The sequence below is a fragment of the Colossoma macropomum genome, unplaced genomic scaffold (assembly GCF_904425465.1).
Source record: "Colossoma macropomum unplaced genomic scaffold, Colossoma_macropomum, whole genome shotgun sequence".
NCBI lineage: Eukaryota > Metazoa > Chordata > Actinopteri > Characiformes > Serrasalmidae > Colossoma > Colossoma macropomum.
In genome coordinates this window covers 43,675,098-43,688,464 of record NW_023494805.1, presented here as the reverse complement: position 1 = coordinate 43,688,464, position 13,367 = coordinate 43,675,098, and the positions used below count along the sequence as shown (strand labels likewise).

Sequence of the window (13,367 nt, the reverse complement as noted above, 5' to 3'; positions counted from 1 at the left end):
CCCTTGTAATCAGTATCGGTATCCGCCACAGAATCTCCACATCGGTCGAGCCCTAGTGGACACGGACCAATTCAAACAGCCCAAACTGACTTGGTTAAACCCTCTCCGATTGTGCGAGTGTTTTTGTGTGGTTTTGTGTGCGTCCCTTCGCTGGTCATGAGTCAGGAGAACAAAAGCGGCCTGGTTGGTCAAAAGGTCATGAGATAGTGCCAGTCAGTGGCTCTGAAACAATCCAGCCTGTTTTTAGGCTGACTTTTCTATAGCTGCCCTGCTCCTATAGCTCCCTCTGACTTAGCTGTTTTTTTTCACCCTTCTGTGGAATCATCCACAGCGTTCTGACCTGAAATCAGAGCACCGGCGACACGGCGCTGATGTAATGCGGGCATTTCCCCTCCAGCCATTCTGACTGTACACGTTTCTGTTTTTTTCCCCCAGCGCTCATGAGTGGCTAACGCTCATCCACCGTCACAGCGTCGGAGTTGACAAACGTTCAGCTGATCGACTGCAGCAACTCTAGTTCATGCGAAAGTGCAAAGCACAGTGACAAGGCTAACAGCTAACAGCCAACACCAGCAAGACTCAGTGACCTGTGTGAAACAGTCAGGCCTCTATGCTGAGTTAACCCTCTGGGGTTATATCTCTATCTTGATTTTAAATTAAATTTGCCTTTAAATGCACTTACATACAACAAAATACACACAGATTATATATGAAAATGTTCAGAACGATCTAAGCTCCCTCTATAATGAGGCCCTTTTGACCTGGAGCTCTGTGTACAGGGATAATTCAGCCCTAAAGCCGAAAAGCTGAAGCCTGGTTTTGTGGAAAAACTTATTATCTCTTGTAAGAACACAGCTTTACTCATGTGGATGAACTGCTTTGGTGCTTGAAATGTGTTTATCAAGTCTTAGGATCATAAAAGTAGTGGAATGTGTGAATAAAATTGTTGATAAATGTTCTACTCGTGGCATAAACTGACAAATTAGAGATAAAAGACATACACACAGACACAAATAAGTTAGGACAGGATTTAGGAGGTTTAGTCTAGTTAGGATGTTTGTGTGATGCTGTTTTCTTATCTGGAGTTCATGATGAGATCATGAAGTTAGGAACTCTTATTCTGGAATAGATACTGTCCGAAATTCAGTCTGTACTGAAGTCGTCATGGAGACCAAACAGATCAGACCTCAGAGTTAAGATGTTTCTGTAGTTGTTGGAATTTCCGTCAGGGTTAATGAAGTTTACATTCATCCATTTGTGTATCTCCCTCTCATCTCAGCGCTGAAGTGAAAAGACCTGAGAGTCGTTTACACGTCTGTCTGCGGCGGTGCAGTCGTTGAGGGTGTCTTTACGGCCGACCCTGCCGTGACCCCGGACGGCAATCGTGTACTTACCCTCCAGACCAGCTGCCCCAAAAACCCCCACAGCGTCACTCACACACACGCTGTAAAACTGGGTCAACTCCGGTTTACCAAAACAGCTCCTAAAGCAAATGCGCTCTCAGCAGGCCTCTCAGCCGGCCCCCCAGACCGCCACAGCACACACCAACACTCAGAACTCACACCGGTGACGACATGTTATGCTAATCGTTTCTCACTCGCAGCTCACTGAAACAAGCAAAGAGGTTCTGTGGAAAGTGCAGATTCTAAACTTTCAATCCGTATTAAGTTTGTCTTTGTAAACAGGAGACGAGACATTTTATCATGACGTGAATTTGATATTAGTTATTAATGAAAAAGGCATCTCTGTTTGGCATCGGAACACAACATTTGAATATCTATGCACTTTAAAGCTAACGTGCAGTAAAAACTCCAGACTTCTAAGGGTTAAGCACCTGGTAAATGACCCGAGACGCACCTCAGCTCAGCCACACGGACTAGCAAAAAAAAGAAAAGACCACGCTCACCTTGTCCAGCGTCCTCTTCAGCGTCTGCGAGTGGAACTTGTTCTTCATCTCGTCGAGCAGCTGTTTGAGTTTGGGCTCCTCGGCCGCTCCCTGGTATCTGCGGCTGAGCTGAAGGTAGCAGGGCCACTTGGCCGAGTCGAAGCCCCAGTGGCAGGTCCTCTTGTCGGGCGAGCGGTGGGAGTGCATGACGAAGTTCTGCGGCGAGAAGAGCAGCTGGCACTCCAGGCAGCGCACGCAGGGGGCGTCCGGCTGCAGATAAAACTGCGGCACAAACAGGCCCTGGCACTTCCCCAGGCACTGGTGCTCCACCTGGAAGCCGGACTCACTGTCCTTCACCTTCAGCAGAGCCGTCTCAGCCTGGACGGCGGCCCCCGGGCGCAGCAGGGCGTTGCACAGCCGCTGGGCGTCCGTCAGCGTGATGAGACCGCAGGACGGCGCGTTGAAAGGCAGGATGCCCAAAACTTTGAGGATGTGCAGCTGGTCTGCGTCGCAGCGGGAGCAGTAGACGTAAAGCTCATCGCAAACCGCGTTGATCTGCTGCAGGGAGAAATCTCGCAAAACTGAGTTGAGCACCTGCGGCAGGCAAAGCCGCTTTTCTCCGCCCACCACGAAGCAGGAAATGGACTCTCCTTCCAGTATGGAGTGCGTGAGCTCGGTGGAGCTGTCGCAGGGAACCAGCAAAGGCCCCACGCCCAGGAAAGACGGCGAAGGAAGCGGCGCCATCCCACCCGGAAGGCTCGCCTCCTGGGCCGTTTTGGCCGAAAAAGCAGCTGGGCCGCCCAGAGAGCTCTGGCTGCTCAGGGTAAACTGGGCCAATGTGTGCTTGAGCCCCGGACTCAGATCCAGAGCCTTCCCAGCATGCATATCCTGCCCCTCGGCGTCCCCATCGCAGCGCGACTCGTCCTCCGCCTGCTCCCGTTTCACTTTGGCACTCCGGACCAGCAGGTCCAGGCCACCACGCCGCTTCAGCTTCATCTCCGCCATCACTCGCTTCTTAATGGGCGCGTCCTCCAGCTTCTCTCGGTACAGCCTCTTCATGCTGTTCTTGAACGAAGTTGGGTCTTTAAACTGAGTTTTCATGCTCGCCTGAGTGCTAGCCATCTTCGCCTTCAAGAATATCGCTGGGTTTTGGTTGTCGTTAAAAAATTCTGTAGCTCCTTTCGTCCTCGTTTTTGGTAATTTGCTCTATGAAAAATGATAAAACCTCATTCGTCCAACTGTATGCATGATGGTGACGGAAAACTGTGGGTTTGGTCAGCTTTCTGTAGAGAAACAGAAAGAAATGTTAAAATCACTTATGACTCGCAAACATAGTGGTGCACCGATCCGATACTCTGGATCGGCACCGATATTAACCTTATTAAACCAATCAGATATCTGCCAGACGTGCCCAGCCCCATGTTGATGCCCTTTGCTTTAGTCTTAGACACAGTGCAGTATAAATAACCTAAATCAAATTAAAAAGAAAGCACTCATATTGGCACTCAGTATCGGCCGATACATTAAATAAATCAATCAATCTTTATTTAAAGTCTATGTGTCCTCATTTACTATGAAGCGAACCAACACAGAAATCAGAAACTAAAAAAATAGACTGTAAAAACACCAACGGCTAAAAAAAAATGCCAAATGCTGTTAAAAAAAGAACAGAAATATGATAATAAACCAAATAAAAAGAACAACAAATGTAAAACAATAACTAAAACGTACCAAAATCAAATTAGAAGTGAACTAAAACAGATAACAGTCATGTCAAGCTTGCATCAACAGAAGAAGTCTTTTTGGTGCTACACAGAACTGTTTTCAAAAAGGTTCTATATAGAACCATCTACAGCACATATCTAAAGAACCAGTTCACGATGCAAAAAACCCTTCAACCATGCGAAAGTTTCTATGAGTGTTTACGGTTTTATGCAGAACCATTTTCTTTACTAAAAAACCCTTGAAGAACCATCTTTCTTCAGTGTGTAACTGAAGCTTAGATGAGCTTTAATGTGAGGAATTTTTCCAGCCAGATGTGACGAACCTTAAAGAGCAAATGGTGAAATTAACATATTTCACAGGAATAACAAACGTGACGGTTCCGTCGAGGCTGGTGACGAGTTATTCATCTCCATCACTGATGTTTATGAGGTGAAAACGCATTGGCACCTAATAAAGACAGTCCAATTAGCATGTAACTGAGCCGAGCTCGACACCGTGGTGGTCCGCTGACATCACGCTGACCCCTCCAGCAGACTGAAAACACCCACTCAGCCTCCTCAACACCGTCAGCAAAGGGACGACTGCACAGCGTCACCAAACCACGAAGCACGACCCTAGCCCTCACCACAACACACTCGGCCACGATAAAGCTGACCACACCACCACCGAAACCAGACGTCACTCCTAAAGGTCGCTGCAGAGCTGATACAGATCAATAACTTGCTAATACTGATAGATTAATGAGTAAATGCCTTGTTTCTGTTTGTGTATTTTGCTGTGAGAGTCAAAGACGAACAGATGGTTCCTAGAAACAGATACATATGACTGTAAAACGTGAGGAGCGTTTATGAAGCGCTATGGGGCTGATATTAGGTTTAGAACGTGTGTGCCTGCAGGGGGCGCTGTGAGCTCCAACTGTGTGTTTACTGGTCATATTTATCGCATTATTTACTTATTTATCGCGCAGCGCTGATGAGTTTAAAGCGCTGTGTGTAGCACTCGGGAAAAAGCTCAGCGTCATCACTCACTGGAGCGAGCGAGGCCACTGCATTACTCTCTCTCTCTCTGTCCTTCATCCTCCTCCTCTCTCTCTCTCTCTCTCTCTCTCCTCTTCACCCCCCCCCCAGTCCTTTTCTCTCTCTCCTGCATTGTGGTCCCCTCCTCCCCATTTTCCCCCATCCTGAGTCCCTCTCTCCTTGTCTTTTCTCCGTCTCTCTCTATTCCTCCCTCTGTCCTGTCTTTCTCCCCTTCGTCCTGCCCCCCCTCTCTCTTTCTGTCCTTCGTCCTCCCATCTCTCTCCTTCTCTTCCCTTTGTCCTTCCCCATCTTTCTTTCTCTCTCTCTCTCTCTCTCTCTTTCTCCTGCATCAAGCGTCCCTCTCCATCTCTCCCATTTCCTAGATCTCTCTCTTTCCCCTAGTCCTACTACTCTCTCTCTTTTCCCCTCTCTCTCTCTCTCTCTCTCTCTCTCCCCTGCCCCCCCCCTTTCTCTCAGTATTGGTGATATCTATAGTTCGGGCTGAATAATCCATCGTTTTTATATCGCAAATTAAGCATGATTTTTTTTTAAAATCACAAGAGCTGCAGTTTTTAATTACAACCCACACTTAATTACACACTTAATTACACGTCACAGCGTTGTCGTAAGGAGTTTGAAGGGGCTAAGTGTGGCCTAATAACGCAGGGCTCGTCGTTTGACAGTCGGTCAGCCTGTGGGGGCCACGAGGGTCCCTCACGTTAAACATCGTACGCATTTATTATCTCGTTAAGTTAAACTCTTAAAGCTGTAACACTCCCTCACTAACACTGCAGCGCTGAAACTTTACACTTTACAGTTACAGATTATTTTACATTTTACACTTCAGAGATTTCACACAGCTCAGACACTCAGAATCGCTGCCCCGCTCAGACCATCACCCCTAGAACACCCAAAAAGACGGTTCTTTAAGAGTTCTTCAGTAAAAGGAATGATCCGTGAGTTTATACTGTACAGCACCATGTCATGTTTAAATGGTTCTCGGCATGGTGAAATGGTTCTTGATGGAGAACGTGTTGCAAATAGCACCAAAAAGGGTTCTGCTACTGTTACTCTCTTAGAAGAGGGTTCTTCAACAGTTCTTCAGTAAAAGGAATGGTTCTATTAAGAACCACATATCATGCTTAAATGGTTCTTCAGATCGATGGAGAATGTGTTTTTTTAAAGGTTCCATACAGCACCACAATGGGTTCTGCTGTTGTTACAATGTCGAGCTTGTAACCCTTTTTGGTTTCAGAACCATATTCATTATTACACACACAACACATTCTCCATCAGTCTGAAGCACCATTTCACCATGCAGAGAACCATTTGAGCATGTGGATGGTTCTGTGTGGAACTCATGGTTCTAAACAGAACCACTGTCTTTACTAAAGAACCCTTTTTTAAGAGTGTGTGCTTCATCACAGGCATAACAATCCTCAAAAACAATTAAAAACAAACAAACAAATAATCGAACGTCGAAGGCGAGCCATCAGATATCGCGACACACCGTGTATCGTGATATCACATTATGGCAAAAAAGGCTGGAGTCAGCTTCTTGTTAGAATTTTCCCGTTCCACCTTAAATGGTGCAGTGGTTACATGGAACTGCTGCACCATTTAAGGTGGAACGGGAAAATTCGAAAGAGAACCTAGCGAATAGGAAGGCGCCCTCAGCCGCGTGGTTTTTGCCATCTGTATAACCTCTATTACTGATAATGTTTTATGCGGAGATAATTATTGATGAGGTTTATCATTAACGGTACCGTTAATCCGGTTTTTCTCTGCCACCGTCGGTTGGGTTCCCTCTACCCCGACAGCAGTGTCCCAGTGCCGCCCGCTCTGCCCCCTCACAGCCCCGCTACAGGACCCGCACCCTCACCGCCCAGCTCATCGCACCCATATTTCAGTCAGAAACGTCAAAAAATCCGGATTTAACCCCCCATTTAAGGCCCTTAATCCGAATCTCCGCGTCCGTGTGCGCTTTAGCTGGTTAGCTGCTCAGCTAGCGGTAGCGGCCGTTCTAAGCGGGTAGCGAAGCGCCTCAGGGAGAAAAGACGAAGAGTCGAGCACACAGGGCAGAACATTCGACAGAAACGGCCAGAAACTCCACACCTTCTGCCGCCAGATGAACTCACCGGTTCTGTCCCGGTTCTGTTCTTCCGTGTCCTCGTGTTTTCTCCCCCGCGTTGAGCTCCGTGTGAGTGTTTAGCCGCCCGGACTGCGCTCTGTCTCTGCGGGCACTCAGCGACTCTACCTCCGATACAGCACCGCGCTCTCTCCGCTCTGATCGGCTCTGAGCCGCCCTGACGTCACAGCGCAGCGGAGGACTGGAGGAGGTGGGGCGGAGAGACACGTCACTGCGCGGGAGGGGCGGGGCCTATTACCATCAAACCAAAATAAAAATACAAACACGTCCCGTTATCAATAAACAAGAATACAAAACAGGCAGTAGGAAAAAATACAAACGTCTTATTAAAAACAAATACAAATAGCAAATAAAATAATACATAAATGAATAAAAATAAAATGTAGAAAAAATACAAACGTCCTATTATAAATAGTACTAAAAAATACAAAGGTATTATTATAAACAAATAAAAATAAAATAAAATCAGAAACAATAAATCGTCTTATAATAAAAAATATTAAATAAATAAAAATGCCAAAATGTCCCACCATAAACAAATAAATAAAAATGCAGAAGTGCAAACACCCCATTCTAAACAAATAAAAATACCAGGAAATAAAAAAGAAAACTGCAGACAAATGCAATATCTTACTATAAAAATAAAAAAAATACAAATGTCCTGATATAAACAAATAAAAGTGCAAAAAAAATGCAAACAGTTCTTTTTTATCAAAAAATAAATTACTATATAAAAATGCAAACATCCTTACAAACACATGTATTTTTTAAATGTTCTGTTTGTAATACATGCCTAACAATATTTATATACATATATTTCTCAGTACATGATATGCGTTATTTTGTATAAATAAGCAACAAAAATACACATCAAATTATACACAAATAAAAATACAAGACAGGCCAGCCATTATTTAAAAAAGCAAACTAATATTCTGCCTTAAAAAGAAATATATATATATATATATATATATATATATAAATACACACACACACACACACCATCTAAACCGCTTATCCTTCTGGGTCGCGGTGGGGTGCTGGAGCCTATCCCAGCTGTCATTGGGCGGAAGGCAGGATACACCCTGGACAGGTCGCCAGTCCATCGCAGGGCAGACAGACAGACATACACAGTCACACTCACTCACACCTAGGGGCAATTTAGTGTGTCCAATCAGCCTGACTGCATGTTTTTGGACTGTGGGAGGAAACCGGAGTACCCGGAGGAAACCCACACAGACACGGGGAGAACAGGCAAACTCCACACAGAAATGACCCTGGTCACCCGGCCGGGAATCGAGCTCAGGCCCTTCTTGCTATGAGGCAACAGTGCTACCCACTGCGCCACCTACATACTATAAACTATATATATAGTACTATTTAAGATGTAATATGTATATTATAATAAAATATTAATAGTTTAGTGTAATAATATAACAGAATATATTATAGAATAATATTGGTGTCAGTTATTATGGAAAACCCAAAAAGACACTAAATGTGAAAACATGTACAACTGAATATTAACTATGTTATTGTACAGCGTATAATATGAAGCTGCCTAAAGACAAAAACAAAGCCTGCCAGCTCACCTCTTAGACATCAAACATTAACAAAACGGAACAAAGTCTTAATAAAACAAGTCCAAAGTCTGTAAGCGAGCGGGAGTGGGCTGTTGTTTACTCAGTACTTCAGTAAAGCATGCAGACGTTGTGGTCATTACTGTCTGCAGGTGTTTGTTTATGCGTAGTAGGCCGAGTTAAATGTACTTCAGCTTCGTCTGCGAAGCAGGAAGGAAGGAAATGAAGACGTGTGACCTGTGCTGTTTTGACTGGTGTGTGTTCTGCTTGAGCACTGGCCTTCTAATGCTGACAGGAAGTACAGCTGCACTCTGCTGGAGGCACGAAGACTGCTGGCTGATCCAGCACCAGGGTGGACCTCTTAATAAATTAATGCTTTCATTAAAGCTGGGACATTTCCTGCCCAGCACAGATGGTCATTTGCAGTGTGTTTTTGCCTCGATTGCACATGCTGGACCATGGCTTTTGTATTTTGGCAACAATGTGCAAAGACAAATCACCAAACAACTTGAGGAACAAGGCCAAAGTGCTTCAGGGACGTTGGCAATGTCGTCCTCAGTAGCAGTGTGTGAAATATCCCCTTGGAATTCAGGGGTCCCATGTTGTCTGGCTGCTAACTCACTCACCATAGCGCCTTCATCTGCAACAAAATGTTTGGTTTAACTCTTTAACTCTTGGGAAACTGGGCGAGTTTTCAGATTTACAGATTTGCTGCAGCTCATTGTAAAGTTTTTCAGAGGAATCCAGGCAGAGTTACAATTTCTAGACTATGAAGGACCAACTGGGTGAACCAGTCTGCTACAGCGCCACCCTGCGGCAGAGCAGTGCTGCAGCTCTAGCTAGTTAAGAACACCAAAGACGGAAGCTGACTGTGGGGGAAGCAGATAAACAAAGAGCTTTACTGAGTCTGTATTGGAGCTTCTCTAACAGACAACATAACGTCATAGTAAGTTTTGTTTCGGGGACGCCACGGAGGGATCCAAGAGGACCCCCAGGACATTTCATATAGCATATGAAAAAGAAAAACACTGAATTTAACCAAACAGCCCTACAGAAAAACACATCTGGAATCAGAACAGCTGTTAAACCAGTCCTTTACACTGTGATATCAATCCCTCACAAAAACACACAATATCATTAGAGACTACTGGAGACCACCGGAGACTTATATTGGTATCTATGATCTTTTTCAGCAGGGATGACCTTTAAAATGACCTTATTATAGGTCAACTCGCTGTTCTGATTCTGAATAACTCCTCCGCCACTCTTGAAACCGAAGGGGCTCCCGGCTTATGCGGATGCTTTGACGTGTGTGGGCTTTCTTTTCGACATTAGCTGTTGTAGCACGGGCTGTGTGACTCATGGCTTGGAGCTCGTCCAGAAGTTTGCTTGGTTCTTGACGTTCCTGCCCCCATTCAGCGGGCGGGACGGGGTGCTGGGGTCTCCTTTAAGGCCCACGGTCCTTCGGGGGAGCCATTTGTTGGGTGTTATTGAAATGGAAAATGGAAAGCCCGAGCAGTGGAGGTCTGGATTCTCCTCCACCAAACTGCATTAACACTTTCAAAGCCCTCCACCACACCACCCCCACGCCGCCACAACAGGGCAGGCCGAGCTCAGGCAGCACAGGTTCGGAGGGGCCTGCATGCTTTTGATGTGGCTGGAGGTGCTGTGTTTTTGTTCCAGCTGAATGCCAGCCCGGGCCGCGGGGTTTCCACCCACTGTGGGCTTCTGTAGACGCACTCCAGACACGCTAGTAGAGCAGATGCAAAACAGAGCACAGCGGAACAAGACTGAGGACACAAACAAGCTTATAGCTGGCACTAAATAGCTGTTGGCGGAAAAAACCTTGTTTCCATTATTGTTGTTTTTCAGTTTTTGACATAATTTGAAAATTTGCCTGTTGTTCTTTACATTGTGTGTACATTTCATGATGAATGGACCAAAAGAAATTATTTGGATAAATGTCTGGTTCCATTGACTTACATTAAAAGTAAAGTAAGTTTTTTCCTTCTCCTGTAAAGTTACCATTTTGGAGATACGAGGTTTTCTTCCGACAGGAGTGATATGCTGTTTTAAACATGTTCAGATTCCCCCTTCCAGGTACACATGGACAGTTTTATGATGGTTATTGTAATCAAAACATCACAGGAACCCATTAAAAGGTTCTCCTGGTTCTTGCTTTTCCTGATGGGTTGATATCACAGTGTAAAGGACTCATTTGACACAAGTTCTGTTTCCAAATGCATCTGCTGGCTTCCTAATGGGATCTAAAGGAGGCCTACACTCTTCAAAAAGATGGTTCATCAGTGGTTCTACATGGAGCCATGAACACTGCATGATTAAATGGTTCTCTGCATGGTAAAATGGTTGTTCAAATCGACAAAGAATGTGTTATATATGGTTCTATATAGCACCAAAAAGCTTGACATAAGCATAACAATACCAGAATCTTTTCTGGTGCTATATAGAACCCATTAGGAAACCATTGAATCAAACTGTTAACCCCCGTTAAACCATTAGAGTCTTGTACACTGTGAAATCAACCCATTAGCAAAACCCTAAATACTATTAGTGGCTATTGGACACCAGCAGGATTCTAAAATGTAATGGTTTTATTGGTTTCTATGACGGTCTGTGAGCAGGGAAGACGCTGGGATTGCAATAGCAGAGATGTTAAAGAATAAACGTTAACTTCAATCCAGAGACGCGTTAGATGTGTGTGTGAAGTGTGCCTCTGAATCAGGGCTCAGTCAGAAGTGCTAATGTGGCTAACAGTGAATTAAAGTGAAGACTCAGCAGTCAAACAATTAGCATCACACAGAGGACACTATGCTAATTGGAGGTTCTCTTTTTGATCATCAAACTTCGTGTTCCAACTCAACAGAACCCTCAGAACTGACTGATTTAGGGAGGGATGCATTTCTGAGCTTCACAAACAGACAAAGTCTTTATAGTCTTTACTGCAGGCTAACTAGCTACTGCTACAGGGCTACTGTTAGCTACACTGGTCTTACTGGAATCTCTCGCTAATATTGTGCAAGTTAGCAGTTAGCAGTGTAGCCTAAACTCACACTCAAGTAGAAACAAGGCTTAAATGAATTATGATTAAAGTAGAAATAGAATTAGCCTAGCAAAAAAACTGAGCCACCAACTCTGAGATCCAAAAGCTCTTAAGGGTTCTCCTGTAGAACTGCGGCTGAGCTTCTCAGTCCAACCAGCAGATATCAACACAGAACCTGAAGTTAGGCTCTGTTCTTCTGTTTTTGGATCACTTTGGGTCTAAAATAAAACGCTAAAGCTCCAAACTGACCCTTTCAAAAAGTCACACGAGTTTTACAAAACATGCGTTTTTAGCACGCGTTAAAAATGTGTTATTATGTGAAAAAACGTGTGTTAGCCTATAAGACTATAATAGACTATAATACTTGTTCATTATTTGAAGTAATTCAGTGAGCACATTTCGCACTTCTATCCAATAGGTTTGAATTTTTTATACTAGTTAGCAGTTTTTCTTCAAAATCTCAGTGAACTGTAACTGTAATCTCAGGGCCTTAATTCCCTCCTAAAAACAATCATATAAAATAATAAAAGTCTCTGCTGGTTCTTGGTGGTCATTATGATATTTATTTATTTATTTATTTATGTTTTGAAAAACACGTACACGTGAAGAAAATGTGAAATTAGTGGGATAATGTGTTTACATGTTAAAAACGTGCTATCATATGTGAAAAAACGTTTACATTTGAAAAAAAACATGTTCACATGTAAAAACAGTGTAATCAGTGTAATGTAAAAAATGTGTGATCACATGAGAAAAACAACGTGTGATCATGTGAAAAAACATATGTGGGATAATGTGGTTACATGTTTAAATGTGTTATCCTGTGAAAATATTTGTTCACTTTCGAAAAACGTGAAATACATTGGCTTTTCAGTAAGAGGGAGAGTTTAATGGCCAGGAACTGAACTAACACAATGAAACTAAATCCAGAAAAGGAATCAGGTGTTAAATGTTAATGACTGAAATTGAACTGAGGGGAAAGTAAATCACTTTACTGACTGAAATATCCGAGTGGAAGTAAATCTGATCGGAAAATAGATGCGGAAATCATCTGAAATGCACAAATCTTTTTTAAGTATGTCAAATTTAGTAAACGGAGCTGCACTCTCTGGTATTAGCCCACCTCTGGTATTAAAAACAGCAGGTGTTGGCATTACAAATGACCACAGAGTGACCTCTGCCTTAATGTGTGTGATGCTCTGTGTTCAGAGTGTTTTGAATGGAAGTGAATGAAGATAAAGCGCGGCTGGGGAAATGGATCCGGCCTTCACTGAGTCCGCGCTCGGCCAGGCTGCCGTCTCAATTACTGCCTGATGGGCTAAACTCTAAACGCCCCCCTGAGAGAACGGCGGCTTCCGAAAAATCCATAAAGAAATACATCACGGAGCGACTGGACAAACAGGCACTTAGCGGCCAGCGTTTGTACGGCATGAAGCGTGAGAATGAAGGAGGAAGTGCAAACACACACAGCCCGGCTCGGTCTCTACTCACACCATTAATTACACCAGGCTGCATGTGTCTGTGTTAGAAGGCCGCTTTGTTTCAGCCTCCGGAGGGAACGAGCCCTGGTCCAGTGGGGGAGAGGACACTGAGGCAAAGTGACCGCACCAGCAGGCCTCAGGGGCTTAACCAGTGTGTGTGGGGAAAGTCAGTGGTGTGTTAAATGTGCATGTTTATCAGGTTTAGCTGTCTGATATTGCAACAAGCTGTACATTCTGTGATATTTTTACAGCCAGCTTCACCTCTGCCTCAGCCCTGGAGAGCAACAAGCCTTTTATCATTGATAACTGACATGAATTCTGACCCAAAACTAGAGTTTAATGTTATTTGTGGTGTTATGCAGTGTCCTATAGTGCAGCACTGTATCCCTCAGCTTTATCAGTTAACAGAATTCACGATTTTATATCATTTCCAAGTTTATTTATGTTACACAAGCACATCTCACAGCCGT

At 44.2% G+C, this 13,367-nt stretch overlaps 1 protein-coding gene across 2 annotated transcripts in view; it reads right to left on the bottom strand.

Moving 5' to 3' along the window:
• skila (SKI-like proto-oncogene a) overlaps positions 1 to 6,937 on the bottom strand; it is a 39,469-nt gene extending 32,532 nt beyond the window's left edge. For both annotated transcript variants that reach the window (XM_036596431.1, XM_036596432.1), the window contains exons 1-2: positions 6,765 to 6,937; positions 1,907 to 3,168 (exon numbers count right to left, since the gene is read on the bottom strand). In XM_036596431.1, the coding sequence (XP_036452324.1) occupies positions 1,907 to 3,007 (1,101 nt within the window). In that variant the 5' untranslated portion in view covers positions 3,008 to 3,168; positions 6,765 to 6,937. The remainder of the gene's footprint in view (positions 1 to 1,906; positions 3,169 to 6,764) is intronic.
• Positions 6,938 to 13,367: the final 6,430 nt, after the last annotated feature.